This window comes from Phodopus roborovskii, unplaced genomic scaffold, assembly GCF_943737965.1.
Source record: "Phodopus roborovskii unplaced genomic scaffold, PHOROB, whole genome shotgun sequence".
Taxonomy (NCBI): Eukaryota; Metazoa; Chordata; class Mammalia; order Rodentia; family Cricetidae; genus Phodopus; species Phodopus roborovskii.
Genome location: NW_026126410.1, coordinates 21,324,360 through 21,349,320, shown reverse-complemented (window position 1 = coordinate 21,349,320; position 24,961 = coordinate 21,324,360). Strand labels below are relative to the sequence as shown.

The 24,961-nt window shown below is 40.6% G+C and overlaps 1 protein-coding gene across 1 annotated transcript; it reads right to left on the bottom strand.

Annotated features, from left to right (window-relative positions):
* Positions 1-298: 298 nt before the first annotated feature.
* Positions 299-22,494, bottom strand: Capsl (calcyphosine like). Its single transcript, XM_051182703.1, has 5 exons — positions 22,438-22,494; positions 9,756-9,892; positions 4,619-4,796; positions 4,137-4,346; positions 299-584 (listed from the first exon to the last, which is right to left on the bottom strand). Exons 2-5 carry the CDS (start codon positions 9,890-9,892, stop codon positions 483-485), a joined length of 627 nt encoding a protein of 208 aa, XP_051038660.1. The 5' UTR covers positions 22,438-22,494; the 3' UTR covers positions 299-482.
* Between the last annotated feature and the right edge of the window lie 2,467 nt (positions 22,495-24,961).

Genomic DNA, 24,961 nt, shown 5'->3' with positions numbered 1-24,961 from the left:
ACTTGCAGAAATTATGAATCCTGTATGTTATTTCCTTCTAGTCCCAAAATTGAGTCTAAAACCTGTAAGAGTTTATAGATATACAAATAGAATAGTTATTCTCACACCTAGCTTAAATGGAAAAAAAAATATCAGCTATCTGGGCAAATGTAAGGTCCTAGGTACAATACTCAAAATTTTGCTGATGACCAAGTTGATTGAACACCTGCATGACCCAGCAGCCACAGTGTTAGATTTAAAGATGTAACTTTAATAGTTCCTATTTTAGAGAAGAGAAAACAAATTCAGAGGAGATGTCCACAGTTAACCACTTAGTGACTTTATTTCTGCCCTTATATCAGCCCTAGAAAATACACTGTGTTGGCAAAGAAGGAGCTGTGCAATGAAGATGAGATAAAAGATCATTATGAGTTTTTGAGTTGAGGGTTAATCATTTGGAATCATGTGGCCATCTTCACGGCCGGGTCCCCAGGTTCAGGCATTTAGAGCTTCCAGGCAGTTGTCATCATAATGATGAAGAACACATCCGTGTCAATGGATGCACTCACACCTGCATAGTAGTTCATGAACTCCTCAGGGGTCACCTGTAGAGGAAAAGTTAGAAAGAGAAGAGATACTTTGCTTCTGTTTTTAATGGAGGCCTTTTTCCAACCCTGTAAAGAGAAGGGGCATGACCACCAAGGATTTCTGTGTGCATGATTTTGCTGAGGAACAGACCTAAAACAAAAGTAAAGACCAAACCAAGTTAAGGATAGTGGTGAGGGTGGCTCAGGGCAGAAGTAAGCCTTGAAAATGTCCAAGTCACCCTCGGTGGAGAGTGAGGCATGGGTTATCATCTTTTCTTTAAGAACTGGGGCCTGTTGGTTCAGACACAGAGACTAAACTCAGAATAAGAAGTAGGTGGTCTTCAGCTGCAGTTAATGCTGTCTTTCTGGCACATGCTGGAAGCAAGTCATGTCCAATGTCAGAAGAATACTGTCTCACCTTTCAAGGAATGTTTTGTCCTGTGGGTAAAGAAAGCAATTTCTAGTAAAAAAAAAAAAAAAAAAAAAAATGTAATTTGCATGTGTTTTTAGATATGAATTGCTAATTCAAGTCTGAGAGTGAGCAAAATCATTACCTTTTGCTTCTCTCTTTCCACTCCTCCCTAGGCTCTACTCTGTGCACATGACTGGAATGTCAGCAGAGGTGTCTATCCATACTAGGTGTTAGGAACTAGCAGCCTGCTGACCCCGCCCCCAACGATGGGCAGGACACTCATGGCCATGTTACCACTATGTCAGGCTTTACCTGGCTGCCAGAGGACTCAGTTATGCATGCACAAGCCCCCCTTTTAAAGCAAGCTCCCCAAGCACGCCCCCTCTCTCTCTCTCTCTGGCCCCCCTCTCTTGCTCTTTCTCTCCTCTCTCCCTCTCTCTCTCTCTCTCTCTCTCTCTCTCTCTCTCTCTCTCCTGCTTTGGGTTGGCTACCAGCTACCCCCCTTTCTCTCCCCTCTCTCAATAAACTCCACATGGGCCCTGAGTCTCATGTTTGTGCTTTATAGGCATTAGCTGCAGCAAAAGAACAACACTAGGGTTCAGAGGACTCTCCATTTGGAAAAAAGGAAGGAAGTCTCATGAGTTAATAAGAGTTGGACAACCTCTCAGCCAAAAGACTAAGACTTTCACAAGAAAGGAAAGTCATAAAGAAATGAAGAATTGTTTCTAGTCCATATAGCTTAATTTTGGGGACCATTGCTATCTCTTTCATGTACTATAGGGGTTTATTGAACAATATGCCTTTTTTTTTTTTTTTTTGAAAACCAAACAAAAAGCTGTGAGTTAACCAGGTTACCTACAATGTCTCCCTATAGTGTTTCCCAAACCTTCTCCCTCAAAACCAGTAAAAAATACCAGGAAAATGACCCTAAACTCAGAATGGTGGATCTGTGGTCATTCATCTGTAAACACAAATAAAAACATACACATAGGAATTACTGTCTATATGAAAAAAATTGTGTGTGTGTGTGTGTGTGTGTGTGTGTGTGTGTATCTACAATTCCTTAGCTCAGTGGCAGTGGTGCATACCTTTAATCTCAGCACCCAGGAGGCAGAGACAGGCAGCAGGCCAATCTCTGTGAGTTTGAGGCCAGCCTGGTCTACAGAGTGAGTGCCAGGACAGGCTCCAAAGCTACACAGAGAAACTCTATCTCCAAAAACCAAAACCAAAGAAACAAACAAACAAACAAAAACCAATTACTTATGTTTTTAAGTTGTTATTGAAACCACGGAAGTTTGGTGGCTGGGGAGATAGTTTAGCTTTATGATCACTGGCTGTTCTTTAAAAACACCTGGGTTTAATTCCCAGAAACCACAAAAGGTTGAATCATTTTTATGAACATATTTATTTTATTATGTCTATTAAATAAGATATCTGTAAAGCCCTTAGCACAACAACCAGTTGATAAGTGTTCAAAAAACACTGTTCAGATTCATTGTCGTACAAAATAAGGCTGAATATATATTAAGTTTAGTAATAAAAATGAGGCTCTTTCAATATTTTACATCTAATGATCCCAAATATGGTTGTGTAAGCACCAACAGAGCATACATTAACCATACAAAGACTTGGGGTACACCTCCCCAAACATCAGGCTTCATGTTCTCTCAGTTTAACTAGTCATCTGAGTTTTCAAGATATACCCAATGCCAATGAACAGCTAATATTCAACATTATTAAAATGTTTATGGTATTCAAGAAATATCAAATACTGTAACTACAAAAAAAAAACCCTCAATAACCTTTTGAGAATTTGAGAGATAAGCGTGGCTGATTGAGATGAATGTCAGAAGGAGCTGAAGTGGGGACGTTAAATCAGTTGAATCACAAAGGACTACTTGGACTTGTTAGAGTCAAAGGCAGCTGACATTTCCCCTGGTGACAAGGAGGAACCACCTGCAGAAAGAACCAGAGACAACAGGGATCCAAGTAGACTTGAGCTATTAGGGGAAATGGCAGTTGGCTATTTTTCTCTGACGTCTTGGTAGATCAAAGGCAGCAGCCCTAGAGGAAATACACAGTTCTGTTATTTCTCTCCTAGACATTTGGCTGTCCAACAGAAGCTGGGACCCTTCTATATCTGCTGTCACAATTCCTCAACCTACGAGACACTACTTCAACTACTTCTCCATCTCTGACCAGCAAAATGTCAGTGGCAAGGGAGCTTCCCCTTCCTACATCCTGTCCCTAGATAACAAGACAAGTCATCAAGTTTTATGGGAAAGGGAGGGGGAAATTCCCTTCAGAAGGAGAAGGCTTGCCTCTTCTTCCCATAAGCACGGCCCCTTCCTAGTCACTGCCCCACTTACCTTTACTGGTAATGCCCAAAGGTTAAGAAGTGCTGCTGCTGCTGAGGCTTAGGCTGATAGGTACCCCTCCCCCATCACCATAACTCTCAGGTCCTCTGAGGCAAAAATTGCCTCCAAGTTTTTAAACAAGTAGCTTAGGTCTCTCAACCCATCTCTTCCAATATACAACATTTTTGTAAAGACAGAGTGAATACTTTTTTCTTGAAGTTCACTGCCATTTAGATGTGCAAGCTAATCTCAAAATTTACTAAAGGATGAGTCAGAGTCAATTCTGCTGTCTGGAATTCCCTTTACTATGAGCTGCTTTTTCACACAGCAAAGTGTGATAGCAAATGATGCTCCTAAGGGCAAGTGTAAAAGGAATGGGATGTCCTGAAATGTCTTGCATATCTATACCAAAGCATCTTGGTCCTATTTAAAATTAAGCACACTTTTATTGTAATCAAATTCTTGAGAATATAGCTAGCGGTATATGAAGACAACAGTAACTGATGTTCAAAACACTACATTTTCCTTGATGAGCAATTAGCAGCCTGTGGATCCCCTAACAACAAAGATATATCTGTCTCAGTATATGTTTGAAACATACATTTTTTTTTCACTTTAGTTTTTAATAGTTCAGATGGCTCCAAAGGAATGTTTCCTTCTATTTGTAACAGGGATGGTGTCAACATGTTGAGGTTTTTTTTTTTTTTTTTTTTTTTTTTTTTTAAGGCTTTGAACCTATTCCCCATTTCCAGTTTTAATGTGGGTAGATAAACTCTATCTGGATACATCTTTTTCACTTACCAATCCATCTTTGTCATACGGTGAATCAAAGTTGTCCAGAAATTTCCGGAAGACTTGCTCCTCTGTCCATTCCCCATTTTGGTACTTTGGATGGTGTTTAGCATTATAAACTTCACGAAGGTCTTCAATGGTTATAACGCCATCTCCAGTTTTGTCTAACTTCCTAAAAGCTTTCATGATTACCTCTTTCCTGGCTCTGGACATTGGGGGCTAGATAAATTTAAAAAATAAAAATAAACACACACACTCGGATAAATACACATTTGAATGAGTCTCTTCTATGGCACATGTGGTTCATTATTCCCATCCGTGATGTGAAAATCTAAGTGAGATACTTGAGAAAGTCTCTCAGCTGGCTCAGTGTTCTACTCACACCCCCTCTGAAATATACTAGCAAGTTCTGAAAACAAAACCTTGAAGTAGCCAACCCAAACCACATGAAAACGTGGATTCCTGGGGTGAGGGTTGGGGAACGTACTTACTCTTAATGTGAGAAGAAACTCATTGAAGTCTATCGTCCCATTTCCATCTCTGTCAAATCTCCGGAAAAGTTCTTCCGCCTCTTCTTTTTCCATGACCACAGCATAATCATTTAACCCTTTCAAAAATTCTTTGAAATCAAGGGTTCGGTTGTTATTGTCATCCATGATCCGAAACACTCTAAAGATAACAACATGAAAAAAAAAAAAAACCCACAAAGAACAATGTGTAAGTGTGAAGATAAAAAAGTGAACCACTGCTGTTTGCTTTCAAATATATTACAGTGTTTTTGAGTTTTCTCTTCAGACTCACTCTTGAGATCAAAGGCTTTCAGCATTTCCTATGGGAAAGCAAATCTACAAACACAGGTGCATGGGTATGCATACACACAGAGAAGGCTACAAATGCACTGTTTGAGTCTAATTGCATGACATCTACAGTAGTTATCTTTTCTGTCTCCCTAACATCTAGGTGTGAAGGCTTGGCTGTCAGGTGTGGTGGCAATGCTGGAGGTTGGTAGTTTAGATAATTGCAGTCATGACCTTGCAAAGGATATAGTCTGGACCCTGCCTGCTTTCTTCTGTTTTCCCTCCCAGACAGCAAAAAGAAACAGCTTTAGTTCTACTGCATGCTCCCTGTGCTGAGGCACTGCCCTGTCACAGGCCCAAAGCAATGAAGTTAATTTATCATAAACTGAAACCTCTAAGACTATGAGTCAAAATGAACTTTTTCTCCTTGTACATTTACTATCCCTGGTATCTTGTTATAATAATAAAGAGCTACTAATGTAGGGTAACCCTTTTCAGGAATCCATGATTGCTAATAAATCCATAGTTTCTTCATCTTCCACTTAAACAAATGCCAAAAAAGGTAAACAAGCAATTGAAGTATAGTTTTTTTATTAATCATATTAATATGGGTAAAATCTCCAAAAAATAATATCAAGCATAAATAAAGCTTCTAATTCTCTAACATATGTGCACAAACCACATAAACCTTATAGATGCTGTTTTGTCCACAGGAAGCCTCTGCTTAGAAACATGTATATTATAGCCAAGGAGTCTAATCATTCCAAATACATGGTACCTACAACTTGTATGAAAGCAATGCTATATCTTTTCATTGACCTTGTGATACTTAAGGTCTTTCTATAAATGTCATACCATACTATAATGATCTTATTTTTTTCCACTCTTCCCTTCTCCTGCTTCATACAGCATTCCCCATACTAAAGCCCTAAGAATTATATTTTTGCTAGAATTATAGCAGATAGAATTATCATCTGAGATTTCAAAGGGATAAACTTGAGTTCTAGTTCTACAGTAACAATAGCTATGTAAACTTGAATACAACTGGGTCTCACTTTTCCGTAAAAGTCTATACTGTTTACACTTCTAATTAATGCTAAAATAATGTGCAATTTCTAAGTCATGACTTACAATTTTCTCTGCTAGCTCTGTGTAAAGGTGAGAGATTCAGATACAAATGACATAAAAGCGGATGCCTGACTGTCGGGAGGAAGGGAACCAGCAAGAAGAAGTAAATAGAAGGGGACAATGGGGAGGGGATTAACAAAAGGGCATAAAATACTATGATGAAACTATTTACACTGAATGGCAATGAAAAATATAAGAATAAATAAAATGTTAGACTATTACTCATTTATATTTTATATTTCATTTTAAAAACTAGAAAGAACACTTTGGATATTGTATAAGTAAATAAGTGCATCATACAGACTTGAACATGGATTATAGGGTGGCAGAGCCCATATCTATGTGTTTTATTGTTATAAATTTACTATGTAGGGCACTCTATTAACATTCACCAGATGATAATGGATGAGTTAATGAATAAACTTTCCCACTACAAGAAATAGATTGATAAGTTTCTTTTTTAATGATAAATTTGAAATAAATAAATTGCTAACATATCTTGGATTGTTCAACAAATTTCAGCATCAGCTAGGCATCTTATAATCTGACAAACATTAGATTAAACATTGTAATATGAAATACATAGGTGGACATGTATACATAGACTCTATCCTTAAGGACTTTATTCAAAGATATATAGGAGGGATGGGGCAATCAGTCTTTCTGAGTTCTGGAAAAAGAAGCATTTCAGATCAATTGGAACACCCCTTGCCCATCTGTGGAAGCAAGAAGACAGCTACCAAAGGTTAAAGGAGGTGCAGTAAGCATGGACAAGTAGGCTGATAGAAGAATATGAAGAATTTTAATGCATAATTTTCATAAGCAGAATATCAACAAGGTAAGTTTTAGAGGCCCTTAGAAAGAGCTGGTGGAAAGAATTATAATACAGAAAATTTGGTGGTGAATGAAGCAGTAATGCTGGTGTGGTAAGGTCCAGGGGGAAGAGGCTGAGAGTCTGCACATAAGCAACTGAGATGACAGTATGAGAAGAGACCTCAAAATGCTGAAGAAATCAAATCATCAGTGTGTTGGACTGATGAAGATAATTCTCAATTTTCCAACTCAAGAGATGATGAGTGTTGATAGCTCCATTTACAGAAAAGAGTGATTCATCTTGCTTTTGGATAGTAAAGCAACTATGTGAGATTTTTCACTAGTTGCCAATTAGTTAGAATCTTAGAATGTCTTTTCTGATATAAAATATAAATTAGAGCTCAAGAGAGAATTTTCTCCTGGGAATGTACAGGGAGACAAAGTAAAGATGAGGTCTTTCTGTCATGTATAAAACATAAGTTGAATTCAGGATATTAGCAATGGAAATAGCTATCTGTAATTATTGGACAGCAGGAAGTGTATAAGGAAGAATATATACTATTAAATTTTCCAGATTTCAGCGTCGAAAAGTAAAGGTGCCAAAATGATAATAGAGTCATCTTGATGCTGACCTTCAGAATAAATAATTAAGACAGAGTAGACTGATACTTCCACAAGCGTATGTTTCACAGAATGAGCACTCTGGAGCTTGGTAGATGGCAGATACTAACTAAAAAGATACTCTTCAAAGGAAAAATTGGTGAGAATGTTTGTGTTTGTGGGGGTATATTTACTAGGGTCTGGACTTAGAAGAAAAGGGAGTGCCTGCCTTTCAATATCTTAAGGCAAGGGTCTAGAGAGGGCTTCCGTCTACATGAATTGAGGACATATTAAGGGAGACCAAGGCTAACAATAAGGGAAACAGAGGGAAGTTTAAGCAGAAAGCTTAGGGTGAGTTGGTAGCAGCTCACAGTGGAGGGGTTAGTTCAGAATAGTAACAAAAGATGGGAATGGCATGGGCAGCAGGAAGAATCCAATTGCATGATCATTAGTGGAACACATGTCAGGGTTCTTCAGAGGTCTGCACTCAAGACAAGGAAGTGAACCTAAGATAGACTTGGAGGTTAGAAACACACAACACTGAAAGGCAGTGGCTGTGAGAGCATGAATAGCAAGGTCCATGTATCTACAGCCTTGAAACTCTAACAGAGCCAAGCTTAGTTTGAGAAAGGCATGGAAGTGACTTGTGTATGTGTTTCTTGGGATGTTTTGGAGGGGCTTCCCCAGGTGCCTGGTACTGGAAATAAAAGTTTCTTCAGCCCCTGGGTGTGAGGTTGGCTTCTCCTTACTTAGACAGTCTGTACTTCTTTATCAGACATCTCATACCACTGAAAGGCACATTTAGAACATGTTTACTCCATTAATTGTAGACTTCCATGGGACCTATAGAGGCTTGTCCACCTGTAAGGCCCCCAAAACATGTACAAGGCCAGGCTTATGGAAGACATTCATTATAATTTGTTAAAATATGCAGCAGCCATTCTTAGGAGGATCCCAATCTCCTTTCTCCTTGAATTTTTTGTTCTCAGGTCTACTCATGCTATCAAATATCAGGGAATGTAATAAGGATCCCTGACACATAGAATACTGAGGATGAACACTGAGTTATCCCTTGGGCAGTTACAGTGGCAAGTGAGACATGAAAGCCTGGCTGGGAGCAAATTACAAATTCTCTTTTAGACAAGATCTCATGTAGCCAAGGCTGCTGCTGGCCTCAACTCATTATTAAGCCAGTAATGGCATCAAACTGCTGATCCTCTTGCCTCCACCTCCCAAGTGCTAGGTAACAGCTATGTGCCACCTAATGGGAGATGCCATTCTGTACATACCTTCCTCTTATTGGTTAACAAATAAAGCCCTGTTGGCCAATAGGAAAGCAAGATAGGCAGGACTAGGAAATGAGGAGGATTCGGGAAGAGGTAGGAGGAGATTCAACTTGTAAAGACTTAAGAGAACAGAACTCCATACCCTCTCTCTAGTAAGCCAAGACCACACGGAAATACTTAGATTAATAGAAATGGGTTAATATTTAAGACAGAGCTTGCCAATAAGAAATGCTAGTAACAGGCCAACAGCTTTATATCTAATACAGCATCACTGTGTATTATTTGGGGCTGACAGGGCTCTGGGACCAGGCTGGAGGGCAAACTGCTTGTAACAGCCACCATTCCTATTTTTCCAAATTCTTTAATCATTGCTCCATCTCCTTCTTCTACCCCAGCTTTGGGGAGGTTCTCTCTCCTTGTCCTTCCAAGTGTCCATACTCTTGGCATGTTTTCTTTACTTCCAGTGCCCCAGGAGCTTCCCTTCCTTGGAACAGACACATGCTTTGCTGAATTAGGGGTTAAGAACCAAACACTGTCATGAAGACTCAGAGATAAGCTTTCCCAATGATGAATTTCACAGATAAGAAATTGAGGCCTTAAGAGGATATGATTTGCCCAATATCACAAAGTCAGCATAAGGCTCACCTAGAAAATTCTGATCTGTCTATTTCATTTCACCCCAAATGTGGTGATTTGAAGGAGAATGGTTCCAATAGGTTCATATGCTTGAATTTTTGGTCCCCATTTGGTGGAACTGTTTGGGAAAGATTAATAAGTGTGCCCTAAAAGCATGCACCATACCTGTCTATGGATTGGGATATAAGCCCTCAGCTACTACTCTAGTCCCACGCCTGCCTGCCTGCTGGCATGCTCCATGCTATGATGGTCATGGACTCTAACCATCTAGAACCATTCATGAACCCAAATTAAATGTTTTCTTTTGTAAATTGCCTTATTCATAGTTTAGTCACTGCAATTGAAAAGTAATGAAGACACCATCCTACCTGCCAAGACCTTTGATACCTGCAGAGCCCCTGGCTAGGCACTGCAATCTCAGTCTTTCAATAGGATCAGTAGCCGTGGAGAGCTTTTTCTTGGATTGGATAGCCATCTCACGGTCATGGCGTGCTGTTCCTGCCATCTGAAAGGAGAATCCACAGGATGTTATTGGAATTTAGACCCTACTGCCCTCAGGAAATAGTCTCAAACTTCCTAGAATTTACAATTTTTAACTATGCCAATTATGTGCCTGGCATATTTACAACGTATCTAGTTTCAATGACATGTGTTCTCTTCACTCTGGACACAGCCATTTCCCAATATGCTTTAATCTTTCTGAAGCTTGTCTTCCTCCATGTAACCACACCCCCTCCCATAGTGAAAGGAAAAGGGACAAAAGAAAGAGTTCAGCAGCAGCTAAGGATGCTAAATTTGAACAAATCAGGATGTATGTATACATGAAAGTTAGAGAAACTATTTGACCTCTAACATTAGTAAGAATTAATGGTAAATTTCTTAGTACTCACTTATTTGAACCAATTATGAAATATATGTATATGTATTTACAGTTACAGTTATTTATTTATAATGCCCTATATCCCTTTGATCCTACATTTAATGTTCTCCTCTGTGGCTTAAATGCTGAGTTCTGTTGCTACTGTTTTCACTGAGATTCTCAACATGAATGTTAGTAATGCTTACCAGTAACTCACACAATCTCTTTAGTAGGCTAATGCCTTTTAATACCAAACAAGATTTAAATGAAAGAAAAATATAAAAAATTATCTCTCTCTGCCTCTCTCTCTCTCTCTCTCTCTCTCTCTCACACACACACACACACACACACACACACACACACACACACACCCGTCTACCTTTCTCCCCTAGTTGATCTTTTCCAGAAATATTCAGATGGAAATAAATTCAGAGGAAAAACTATAGCCAAGCATGTTACTTAAGATGCACAATATACCATTGCTTTTTTCATCATTTAGTCGCTGAATTCATCAAAAAAACAGCCAATATTACCTATGTCCTCTTTGCAATCTACCATGCTAGGGCAAAAGCTAGGAGTGAGAAGGGTAACTCAAAGAATCAATCTCTTGAATGGCATAGAGTCTTCATTTGAATTCTGAAGCCTCAAATTAAGGCCAAAGAGGAAAAAGATACAGTTTGCAAGACCTGGGATTTGAGAGAAAGTCGGGACAGAGAATTATCTCCAAAAAAGAAGGGCAAGACATATACAGAGCTCTGAGGTTTGAATAACACATGTGCTGTAGTCTCCCTATATGATGTCATGTTGTCACTGTCATCACAAGCCCAATTAAAGTGTGTGTGACTCCAAAAGACTGACTGGTCACAGCAGCATAATCAGCCAGCTTGAACTAGCTTTAGGAAGCAGCCCTTCCCAAAGTGTGTGGCCACAGCACCACCATGTGCTGGCTCACCACATGTCAGAGTCAGCTCCCTTTTCAGTTCAGCCCGTTCCTCCCACAAACCTCTGCCCACTTTGTTAGATTTGGGGCAACAGGAGGTACACAGTCTTCGTTGCCAGGTATATCCCTCTAGTCCCAACCCTGAACTACAGTTCACCCCCCCCCCCAAAAAAAAGCACAGCTATCACTGCTTCTACACTGAGACTTTCTGAGACACCAGAGAGGAAATGATGCCCACATATTTTACTCATAAGAGAAAGGTTAAAAAAAAAAAACCTAAGCTGGGGCTGGGAGTGTATAACTGGGAAGGTCACCATACATTTTAGATGACTGATGTGCCACATGTTTTGGTCAAAGCAAAGTGTAAATAGCCTAAGGAGAGAAGTACGCCATTTTATTTTTATTTCATTTGCACATGTGCGTCTTTGTGCATGTATGTCACAGCTATGAGAAGTCACAGATTATGGGACATACAGGATGGATGAGTTTTTTGTGTCCAATATGCTGTCTGAATCCTGTGGACTGTGGTGGATGCATTTAAAATGCCAAGTGACTGATCTTGAGGTTTGAGGAGAAAAAAGGACGAGGGCTGTATCTAGAGCTGTTGGTTGCCTCTGCCCATACACCATCAACCCATACACACAATGGCAGGTGGAGGAACATTCACAGTGCGGCAAAAGGCTGGCCTTGAAGGTCTTGGGCAGAGGCTGAGTGGAACAGCCATCCTCAAAGCAAACTGCTCTTTCACACAGCTGACTCCCACGGACAGAGTTCTCAGCTGGATTTCCAACACTCTTCCCAGATGGGATGTGAAAGCACACAGACATCTGCTTCTGGGAGCATTTCTTAAAGGTTCTGTTCAGGCTGACCCTTTCAGGCTGCCCCTTAGGAGAAAGAGGCTCTAAGGCCCTGCCCTACACTTCTGCAGTTCATTGGGCTCTCCTTAGTGCTACCTGGTGGCAGAAAATTAAACTACTCCTTCCTCCCTCCCTCTCCCTCTCTCATTCACTACATAGACAGCAACCTGTAAACACAAAAGTAGACCCCATCATCAAAGTGCCCTCTAGCATATTAACGGGCACACCCTAAAACACCAAAAAATGACATCCACATTATTATTAAGTCCAAAGAAATGTCTTACTGCATCTCCAAAAATGCAACCCTGCCCTTGGTTTCTCTGGCATGTGGTCAAGGGAACCAGAGCAGCTTTGTCCCACTCAAATAAAACTACAAGAACAGAGTCAATTTGGGAAGATGCAGGGAGGAGAAAGGGCGAATTACACAGTAGGAATACGTGCGAAGGAGGGAAATGCCTGGTCTCCTGGCTGGCAGAATGCACACTACAATGCCTGGCTAGGTCTCATTTTCTTTCTGCCAGTCTGCCTTTGCCCTCTTGTGGCTGATATAAATTCTACTCTCAATAGAAGTTAATTGTTTGATATCAGCCTCTTTGGCACTACTGACTATGAAAGAGAGAGAAACCTGCTCAGCATGCCTTTCGAAAGTTCCTGAGACATACATGCAGTGACAATCCAGGCTTAGTCAAACACAAAGATTACATTCCGATCTCCTCACATGGAGCACCCTTGGGATTACCAGGCAGTGTCCAGGAGGTATGGGTGAACACTCACATTGTTGTTCCTCCTGTCTGACTCTCCCCTGGACTGGATTGAGCCTCTGTTGTTTTTGGTCAGAACATAACTTGCAGTCTATTCTGAGTCTAATCAGCCTACCAAGTGAAAACTCTTAAAGGAACAAAGTAAGAAGATATATAATTTCTACCCAAGGTGAGCACAGGTCTAGGAGATTTGTACACAAGACAGGAAATAGATTAACAAAGCCTACAGAAAAGAAAAATGAAATGTATGTTTCCAAACTCTGTGGTCTCAGGCAGTGGTATCAACTCCACTTCAGAGCAAAGCTTTTCCTCACCTTGTTCAGATGCAGGAAGAGCCACAGGCCTGATGTGGGAGGCCCTTCTTTATGCTGCAAATATGGGCTGCTTTTTATTGGTTGATGAACAAAGCTGTTATGGCCAATGAACAGGCAGGAGGAGAAAATCTCCTCTCTACATTCTGGTGTCAGGAGTGAGATCTGAATGTGCCTAAACATTTTGGCGCTAACCCAATGGCCACAGCCAGACCGTGTGACCTGCCACCCACTTCTGTCCAGGTGCTTTCATGCTCACTCCAGGTTGGGAGGAAAGTAGCTGAGAGCACTGTGTCTTAGCACTCCCCACTGGGCAAAAACTTGGATGGGGTCTGCTAGGCACACACAGGCAGGGCTACACAGAGACATTTTCAGAGGCAGGAAGAGCCAGAGGCACAGTTGGCATTTGTCTTTGTAGCCATTACTCACCTAAATCACCAAGTCACTTGTGTAATGTTTTAGAGTGTTTCTATGGGAATCATTTGCTATATAAGATTTAATAAATGGACACTCATAAATCCAATGAACTGTGTGTGTGTGTGTGTGTGTGTGTGTGTGTGTGTGTGTGTGTGTGTGTCTTCAATTGACATTTCCAGAAAACTGACTAGGATTAGTAGATAGAAATCTAATGTCATAGTGCAATATTGATATAGGCTGGCATATCTGGTATGGATTGTTGGCATAATCATTATTCGTAGCAGAGAATAAGAGTTTGATCTCCTTCAATGTATGAAAAGTCTGGAGGGAGTCCCAAGATACTAGTGTCAGTCCATCCTCCAAGACTGCCTTTTATACTCAAAGTTTCCTAAATGTCTAGAATAACAAAACAACACCAGTAAATACATCCATACCCCCAAGTAGTAGGAGAGACACTGCCTAGCAAAGCCTGCCCCCTTGTGTTTTCCAGAAAGTTCATTCGACTTCTACATGGAAATCTGTGGGTCACTCGTGCAATGGAGATCCTGATTTTTGGCTGAGTACTTTGTTCCCATCCCTACCCTACCCCAAGGTTCTGTTCATAAAAAGGAACCTTGAAATTGAACTGGCAAGCTACAGTGTCTACGACAGTGGGCAGAAGAAGCAGTGATTTCAGAAAGCTAGAATGTGGCAGCTCTAGACCAGCTTATGCCCCAACACTGTCTAGTAGTAATTTTCAACGTAGGGTTGCATATCACATGTTTACATTAAAATTCATAACAGTAGCAAAATTGCAGTTATGATGTAGTAATGAAATAATTTTATGTTTGGGGTCTCCACAACCTGAGGAACTGCATTAAAGAGCATTATGGAGTACATAAACACTGAGTCGAACTAGAACCCAGATGCAGATGGAGAGGACAAGACCATGCGGCAGAAACACATAGAGACAGCTTACCTGAACAAGGAGGAGCTAACGGCCACTAGACTGATAGCTGGGAAGCCAGCATGGGACTGACTCAGGCCCCCCCTGAATATGGGTCTCAGCCAGAAGGACTGAGCAGTCTAAGAGACCTCAGACAGTGGAGCCAGGATGTATCCCTGGTGCACAAAAGGACTTTGCGAACATATCCCCCATGGAGGGATAACTGCCTTAATCTAGAGACAGGAGAGAAGCCCTAGTCCCTACTTCACAGGACCTGTCAGATCTACATGACCCCAACTGGATGGCATTCCCCTACATATGGAATTGGGGTGGGGGGATGGGAGGGGAGGGTGTTTGAGTGCATGTGAGAGGGTAAAAGGGAGGGAAGGAGGGGGGAAGGATGGGGGGAGGGAGGGAGGGAGAGGGAACGGGGATCGACATGTAAAATTAAAAAAAAAAATGCTTTGACTCCAAAATTTAAGTTGAAGGACAAGTTACTGGGGAAAAGGATTTCTATTTTTGTTTCCACAGAAAACGAAAAGATGTGGATTCCTTCCAGACTAATGTGGTTTGATCACACCAGACCGCCTGAAACATATTACAAGGTGATCCTACATTCAAAACAGCTGGACAAAACAGCCCTACAGACTACAGCCAGGATATCTGAATCTTCTTCGAATCCCCCATGACAGCGCCCCTTACCATCAGGAAGTAGTTTGGAAAGAACGATGCCCAAATTCCCAAATATTGTGTATAAATGTTTGTTTTCATTTAATTGGACTTTGTTATATAAAATTAAATAAAATAATAATAAAAAAAGAGCATTATGGAGGTTGAGAGCCACTGCTCTACAATCTAAACTGCCTACAGGCACACCCAGCACCCACAACATTCACATTTAGAAGACAGGATTCACAATTTACTACAGCAGTGACTTCACATTTTCCAACCACTGTTTCTTCAAACCATATACTGTTCAACATCCCAGAGTTGAATTTGTAACAGTGAATAACATGTTCAGTTTTTTTAAGTTTATTTTTTATATTTATTTATTATTTTTTCTTATTTTACAAAGCAATCCCAGTTCCTACTCCCTCCCATCTTCCCATGCCTCCGGAACCCCCCTCCCATCTCATTCCCCACCCACTCCACAGGGAGGGTGAGGCCTTGCAGGAGGGATCATCAAAATCTGTCTAGTCATTTGGAGTAGGGACTAGGCCCTCGCTCCTGCCTCTAGGCTAAGGGAGTATTCCTCCATGGGGAATGTGCTCCCAAAGTCCTTTCATGCACCAGGGATACATCCTGGTTCCACTGTCAGAGGTCCCTTAGACTGCCCAGGCCTTCTGAGACCCACATTCACAGGGTCTGAGTTGGTACAATGCTGGTTTCCCAGCTATCAGTATGGGGGTCCATGAGTTCCCCCGTTCAGGTCAGCTGTCTCTGTGGGTTTCTGTAACCTGGTCTTGACCTCTTTTCTTATCAATTCTCCTTCTCTGCAACTGGATTCCAGGAGTTTGGCTCAGTGTTTAGCTGTGGCTGTTGGCATCTGTTCACAACAGCTACTAAATGAAGGTTCTAGGATGGCATATAAGTTAATTTTCAATCTCATTATCAGGGAAGGACATTTAAGGTAGCCTTTAAACTGTTACTCAGATTGTTATTTGGAATCATCCTTGTAGGTCTCTGGACATTTCTCTAGAGTCAGTTTTCTCTTCAAACCTATAATGGCTCCCTCTATTACGGTATCTCTTTTCTTACTCTCCTCTATTCATCCCCTAACTCAATCTTCCTTGTCTCACATGTTCTCCTCTCCTCCTCTTCTCTTTCTCCTAACTCCATCTCCACTCACTGCCCCCCACCCCCTGTTCCCAATATGCTCAGGAGATCTTGTCCCTTTCCCCTTCTGTGAGGGACCTTGTATGAATCTCTTAGGTTCCTCATTGTGATGGGACATGTGATATGATGGGAGATGTCATTCTGTAAATATGTTTCTCTTATTGGTTAATAAATAAAGCCCTGTTGTACAGTAGGAAAGCAAGATAGGCAGAACAAGGAGACGAGGAGAATTCGGGAAGAGGTAGGAGGAGATTCAACATGTAGACACTTGAGAGAGAAGAGCTCCAGACCCTCTCTCTGGTAAGCCAAGACCATGTAGAAATACTTAGAAATAATAGAAATGGGCTAATATTTAGGAAAGAGTTAGCCAATAAGAAATGCTAGTAACAGGCCAATGGTTTTATATCTAATAGAGTGGCTCCATGTGTTATTGGGGCTAATGTTCTGGGACCAGGCTTGGGGAGGGACTACTCATAACATCCTTGCATCCTAGTTTCTCTGGCGGTATTAATTGTAGGCTGGTGATCCTTTGTTCTATGTCTAAAATTCATATATGAGTGAGCACATACCATGTTCCTCTTTTTGTGGCTGAATTATCTCACTCACTCAGGATGGTTTCTTCCAGTTCCATACATTTGCCTGCAAATTTCAAGATCCCATTGATTTTTTTGTTTGTTTTTTTGTTTTTTTTTTTTTTTTAAAGCTGAGTAGTATTCCATTGTGTAAATGTACCACATCTTCTTTATCCATTCTCAGTTCAGGGCCATCTAGGTTGCTTACAGGTTCTGGCTATTACAAATAATGCTGCTATTAACAGAGTTGAAAGTCCTTGTTGCATGTGCCTAAGAGTGGAATTGCTGGGTCCTGTAGGAGACTGATTCCTATTTTCCTGAGGAACTGCCATATTGATCTCCAAAATAGCTGTACAAGTTTGCATTCCCACCAGCAGTAGAGGAGTGTTCCCCTTTCTCTACATCCTCTCCATCATAAGCTGTCATTGGTGTTTATTCTAGCCATTCTGACAGGTAAGACAGTATCTCAGAGTTGTTTTGCTTTGCATTTCCCTGTTAGCTAAGGATGTTGAGCACTTTCTTAAGTGTCTTTCAGCCATTTTGGATTCCAGAACTCTCTATTCAGTTCTATACCCCATTTTTTTTTTAACAGGATTATTTGGTATTTTGGTGACTAGTTTCTTGAGTTCTTTGTATTTTGGAGATCAGCCCTCTGTCAGATGTGGGGTTGGTGAAGACCTTTTCCTACTTTTGTTGACTGTGTCCTTTGCCTTACAGAAGCTCCTCAGTTTCAGGAGGTCCCACTTATTAATTGTTGATCTCAGTGTCTGTGCTACTGGTGTTATGTTTAGGAAGCAGTCTCCTGTACCAATTCTTTCAAGGGTACCTCCCACTTTCTCTTCTATGAGGTTCAGTGTAGCTAGATTTATGTTGAGATGTGTCTATCTGCAGTCTACACACTATCATCCACTTGTGCCAGCACTATTTGTTGAGACCCTCCTTCCATTGTATAATTTTAGCTGTTTTGTCAAAGTGTTCACTGGTGTGTGGGTTAATATTAGGATTTTCAATTTGATTCCATTGGTCTACCTGTCTTTTTTTTTTTTGCCAATACCAAGCTGTTTTCAGAACTATAGCTCTATAGTAGAGCTTCAAGTCAGGTATGGTGATGCCTCCTGTAGTTCCTTTATTGTGCAGGGCTGTTTTGGCTATCCTGGGACATGTTCAGTTTTGAACACCATTGTACTTAAGGAATACTTGAAGAAATTACTGCAGCTTCTATGGAGTTAGTTTGTAAAATGCACCTTCCGCAAACTTGCCAAGATATATGACTTCCCCTGAAGAATCAAGTTAATCTTAATAAACTGCTAATTGTTATAAATTTTACTGCCTCTATTTTTCTTGGAAGAACTGAGCACTACTTTTGCTTTTGTAAAAAACGATGTGCATGCTGGAGATAACTGAGGCATCTGCAGGGTGTTTGTTGTAAAAATTAGGCACTATAGGATGTGAGCTAATTTGATACACAAAATGCAGTAACTTTGTAAAATTGTACTAGCAGAGCCATCCTCTGTGTGTCTTGAATCTCAGAGTGTGGTCCTGTCCAATATCCATAGGTCTGGCCAGTATTTGATAAAGCCTCTTATTTATTAAAATTTATTCATGGTCATGGTGCATCTCTGAACTACCCGATAACCATAACAAGATTCCCTATGTTCACAAAAACATAGCCAATAATGGTATTTGCCCTAGAACATCAAAGCAAAGCTCACACACCAAATCTGGCCCTCTACCCTCTTCCACAAATAAGGACTTACTGGAAATCAGTGTACCATGTTTATATAGTGCCTGTTTCTATCTTCATGCTTCAACTACAAAGATGAAAGTTGTTTCAAAGACTTTATGGCACAAAGCCTGGAGTATTTATTATTGCCTTTATGGGGAAACAATTTGCAAAAGATAAAAATAAGAGCAGTAGGGAATATCATTTAGCACTTACACCATGTCAGCTTTACCTGCTATAGCATGAACTATGTTTTGCAAATAATTAACAAAGAGTTTATCTTTTGATTTGCTTCTGTTGTTTTATTTGAGGCCATTGTGGTGCTTCCTGGGCAAAGATGCTCACCACTAAGTCTGGCAAAAGGAGGTGGGACCCACAGGGTTGAAGGACAAAAACAATTATAGTAAGTGTTCCCTTGTCTTCCACAAGCATGCCATGACTTCAGTCCCCTGACTGAAATAGTAATGTAATAAGAGGAAATCTCTTTCTCTCCTTTCTACTAACCCTCTCCCCCCCTCTCTCATTAGTATAAAGATAAAGTACATCCTGATAATAATTCTTAGAGATTTCAACTTATATTTCCATGCATTAGAGAAAACCCATATTTAAATCCTGAGTTTAAACCAATTTTACAAACTAAATAAACAATTGTACAAGGGTTTAAGAGCAAATCAATACTGTTATCTATACTCATGTATAAATTACTCACATTTTAGAAAACATTCTTTTGTCAACAAAGAGCCTTTGTAGTCTCCACAGAACAAAGTCTAGGACAAAAAATTTGAACAAAGCATGCCTAGCAAATCAGGTAACACCATAGCCTCTTGGAGTAGTGTGTCCTCCCTCTTAACAGCTCACATTGTTGCCTCAGAGGAGACATTGCCCAAGGTACTGGGACATTGCCATCTCCTCCCCAACAGAAGACTGTTATGCTCTCAGAGTATACCTTCTAAGTTGCAATATTTACAAATGCGTAATTCCATTTGCCTTTAGATTGAGCAAAATACAAAAGATGAGGAAAAACTATTCTCAATCTAGAGGGAAAACAAGATTTTGGGGGCCTGAGACACATGGGAGATTGTGTTCCCAAGGCTATCTGTCAGATCAGAATCAAGAGCAAATTTTTATTAAAAGAAAAAAAAAATCAGTAGGGTGAAGCTTTACTTTAAAACCAGAGTACAGGGAGGAAAGAAATTATCATACTTCCATAAGGTCGACACTTTCATTCTTCCCAAACACCTTGCCATCAGCAGAGGGTCCCTGAGAGAGGATGGTCCTGAGCATCTTATGCAGATACTAGCAGACATTGCAGATCCTCAAACATTATACAGCTCTCTGCAGGGAGCTGCCTTTGAAATTCATATGCATCTGTCGTAAAGACACTGACCAAGAGCCTCTGAAAAAAAAAAAGAAGTACTTCTTGTAGCGTACAGACTGCAATCCCACATTGGCAGAAGCCAGGGCCAGACATTCAAACAGAAACTCCAAGGCTGCTGTTTGGTATCCCACACAGCTCTAACCAGGGCCCCACTCACAGCCAGGGAAGAACAACCACTTTTGTTATCAGATGCTGCGCTTAGCTAGCCTTTATATACAGCCCATGACCACCTGCTTAGGTAATGGCACCATTTACAAGTGCTCTCTGCATCATCTCCTACATCCAGGTCCTTGCCATGTTTGAGTTCCTGCCGACTATGACACGGAAGTGCAAACCTAATAAACCCTTTTCTCCTCAATTTGTTTTTGGTCATGGAACAAAAGCAAAGGACTAAACCAAACAGGAGGACATGTAACTTTAGCCATTAAATATTTAACAAAGACACTAAAAACAATCTCGGGGGCCAGAGGTTCTGTGCATCTTCAACAAATGGTGCTGGGCAAACTAAACATCCACATGCAGGAGAATGAAGTTAGAGCCATACCTATCATCATGCACAAAAACTCTGCAAAAGGATTAAAGTGTGGTGATATCTTACTTGTTTAAATAAAGCCTATCTGAAGGTCTGGAAGTCTGTACAGACAGACAGGAATTGAGATAGCTAGGCAGAAACCGGATATAAGCAGGGAGAAACAGGAACTCACTCCCTGGCCTGCTGAGACACTAAGGAGGTAAGGTGTGGCAGTGGTTTTTGCTCCTTCTTCTCTCAGCATTTTCCTCTAGACCAGACTCTGGGTTTTTATTAGTTAGACCAACTAGAACTCCATTTACATCAAAGACCAAAGCATGAGGCCTGAAACACTGAAGCTGCTAGAAGAAAACATGGCAGTACTCTATAGGATACAGATGTCTGAAAAACCTTCCTGAATAGAATTCCATTTGCTCAAAAATAAGTCCAATACTAAAAAGTGGGACAACATAAAACTGGGAAGTTTGTATGTAGCTGCAGCTACAGAAATAAATACCCAGGTAAATAGGAAGCCTACAAAATGGGAAAGAATATTTGTTGGCTATTCATCTGAGAAATGATTAATGTTAAAGAACAACTTTTAAGAACAAGTCAAATAAAACAACATGACCCACTCAAAAAATGGGCCTTGGATCTGAACAGCAAGTTCCCTCAAAAAGGAGAAAAGAATGGCTAGAAAATATCTCAAAATTTTCATCATCCCTAGCAACCATGAATATGCAAATCAAAACAATTTTGAGATTTCATCTTACCCCATTCAGAATGGCAAAGCTCAACAAAACAACCAGCTACAAATTCTTGTGGGGTGCAGAGAAAAGGAAGCCCTCATTCACTGTTAATAGGATTGCAAACTGCTGCAGCCCCTTGGGAAATCTGTGTGGAAAATTCTCAAAATGCAAACAATAAATCTAACCAGATGACCCAGATATATATATCATTTCTTGGCATATACTAAAAAGACTGAATGTTCAGTTCTGTAGATGCTTGCTCAGTCATGTTCATTTTCCATCCTTGCTCTGAGGTAGCCTTTTGTGTCCCAATCCCCAATAAATCTCTTGCATGATGTCTGTTGTGTGGTATGATTTTTGTGGCATTCCTTGGTCCCAGTTGCCAAGGTACCCTTTCACTTTTTCATCAGCAAAACACTTTTATATAGGAGCCCCAACTAAATGCTTTCCCTTATAAGAGTTGCCATGGTCATAACATCTCTTCAGAGCAACAAAAGCGCTAAGACAGATTTGATCACAGCCATCACCTACTGACATGAAAATATTGTTAGTGTTTCTAAACACATCACCAATTTTAAAGAGAGTAAATGATTATGGGGGAGGGGGTATTAGAGAATGGAAAGGAAAGGGGGAACGGTAAAATTATATTATTCTTCAAAATTATTTAAATTAAAAATCGTAAGAGCCACAAGTGATCAATAGATGGAGAAAAGGGGGAAATCCTTTATCTACAGGGAAAAGTCCCCTGATAGGTTGACTATACATTGTGGTCAACCCTAAACACAAGAACTGACTGGCATTACTAAATGGGTATACTCAGTGAGTGTGTGTGTGTGTGTGTGTGTGTGTGTGTGTGTGTGTGTGTATGTGAGAGAGAGCGAGAGAGAGAGAGAGAGATGTTTACATGTGACAATGATAAAGAAGAGGGCAAGAATTTGAGGAGTGATCAGAACAAAGGAGGAAGGGATGAGGGAGAGAGAAGGGGAATCTATGTTAGTATAGTACTCTGTGAACAAAATAATCAACCAAAAAATTAAATGAATAACCCTAATTTTAATTCTGAATCTGTCATCAATCCATGGGGTGTGGCATAGTCAGTAAAAACTAAACCACAAAATAAATAAGAATGAAGGTGTATATCTGTTTGATTGCTTTGTGATTTGGAACTAGAATCCTCCTAAGCTCGGTTTCACCAGAAGCATCATGATACTTACAGCAAATCACCTAAACAGCTCTCCTCCAAGACCCAGCACGCAGACACCACTCAGAAAATGTTATCTCCTTGGATTTTGCACTGACAGCCTAGGGATAGACATGATTTCTCAACAACTTTTAACTTTTCTTTTAGATAATAGAACTTCACAGTTAAAAATGAAGCAAAAGTCCCAGAATTAATAGAATAAATAACATTAAGTTACCTGAATGCTAATCTGTAGCCACAGGCTGCTTCAAGTTGAAACTATGGAAACGGACTTGTGCACCTGGCCCTGTGTCTCCTCCTTCTTACCTGTCTTCCTAAGGTGTTCCTGCCCTTCAAAGCTTTCAGTGCTAATTGGATGGCCTGGAAATCCTGCAACAGACTCATGGTCTGATTGGCTCAGCTCGCTGTCATTTGTATGCTGGTCCTGCCTTTCCTCGAGTTTACACTCCTGTTACCTAGGAAATCCCAGCTACTGTGAAAGCCCAAGCTGTTTGTTCTGGAAGAAATGAGAGGCAGAAGTCTATCGGCAATTGTTCAGTTCTTATCACAGCATCAAAACTGGTCTCCCATGTTTAAAAAAGAAATGTTTAGTAAATTGTCTGACTTGTTTCAGGCGGTTCCCTCCTGACTCTACAAGACTGACACCCCCATGAATGGCTTAATGCCAGGTGAGGCCGGAAACCACTACCTTTAGAAGCAAGCAGGCTAATTATAGGTAACATCCTAGTATTTTGTTTTGTTTCTGTTCCCCACCCTCCTTGGCTTCTTTATTTAATTCTTCATTCTGTTTTCACTTCACACTCGTTCTTAGCAACACCTTTGCCAGGGCAAAAGCAGGCTCGTTAGTTGTTTGCTGTAGGCGGAAAAATCTAAGTCACATTCCTTACACTAAGTGTCTATTGAGTCCATCCTCCCTCCGTACTCCCTCCCACAGGGTCCCTCCATCCTGGAATCATACAAGGAACTGGGACCAGAAGGTTCCAGAAAGGCCGCCCTTCTGCTTCTTGTTACAGATTTTACCTGTGTATTCTCAAAGAATGGTGGTCTTGATTTTTTTAAGATCATTAAAATAAACTGTATGATTCAAAGATATAACATAGACATCAAACACAAAGATTTATTTTTAAAAAGTCAGTATTAGTTGAGGCAATTTCTGATGGAATAATATGAAGGTCAAGAAAAGCACCACCTGCTCAAAAACTGCTTTCTCTATCTCTTTCTATGTCAGATGCCATTTCAGGGGGTCCTTCCTGTATGACATGGTACTTAACAATTTAAGAGAAAGTGTAGACACAGCAGGGATTCGGTGTGCTTCCCACTTCCATCCCGAAGGAGTCTGAGCATCTTGAATTGCATGGGAGACCCCAGATGCATCGCCACTTTCACCGAGTGAAATTAAGAGCTAGCAAAGTTCATTTGTAAGCACTGACCACTTAAATAAGCACCACCACCAAGGATAGACAAACCTTGCCTCTACTTGACCAGTAAACAATGAAGGTCAATTGGGAGCTCCCATAGGGTCAGAAGGGAGTCTTGTTCATCTTTTCGTCTCCTGAAGTTCCCCCATCACAGTGCTTTGGACCACCTTGAAATTAATCAAGGGTGGTTAAACAAATTGTTGAACCAAATAAAATATACTCATATTCAGGACATTTAAAATGGAAATCAATCTTACACAAATAGCTACTTCCTTAGTTTTTTTTTTTTTTTAATCAGTTAAATTAGTTCTTTAACAAATTCATACATGTACATAATACATTCCGATTACTCTCTGCCATCCTCTTTTCTCTCTCCAATCACCCCCTCCCATCAGTCATTTTCCATGATTCATGTCCTCAGGTCTTGTTTTAAGACTAATTTAGTTTGATGAGGACTATCTGTGTAACCACTGGATTGAAGCTGTCCATTGGAGTCTGGTGGAATCACCAGGGGACACATGACTGAAGACAATCACTCCTCTCTCCCAGGATGTGTCATCAGCAGACAGGTCAGCATTGGAGAGACCCTTTTTCCCCTCCTTCTTCCACGCCAGTCTGTTAATGGGTATCACTCAGGTGTTTGTTCTTAAGTTCTTAATTTTGAAGTTTTCTTTAAACTCCATGAATTTTGATGAAGTTTATAAAATTTCCTTTTAAATTCTGCATCCTGGGAGTCACCCAGATTACAAATGTTGACTGGCAAATATTCGATGGGCCTGACAGATATAGGGGCAAGATACTGCCTACTGACTTATATACATCACATTGGTACTTTGTGATGAGATCCCAGCATGTGGACTTCTTTGGTCAGTTCAGTTTCATATATGAGAAGAGCAGATTGGGCAGGAGCACGATGGGGTCTGAAAGTCCAGTATGGCTTGTGTGGACTGAAATCAGTCTGACAGAGGAGGCAGGGTTGCTGGGCAGGAAATGGGTTCTTCAAATCACACACTTTCAAGGAATCTTGGTTCCTTTGCATGTGTAAATGTATTTAGTGACTGAAACATGTTACCTAGGTCTACTCCTTACTAGTGAAAGACTGCTGCTTTTATTTTTTAT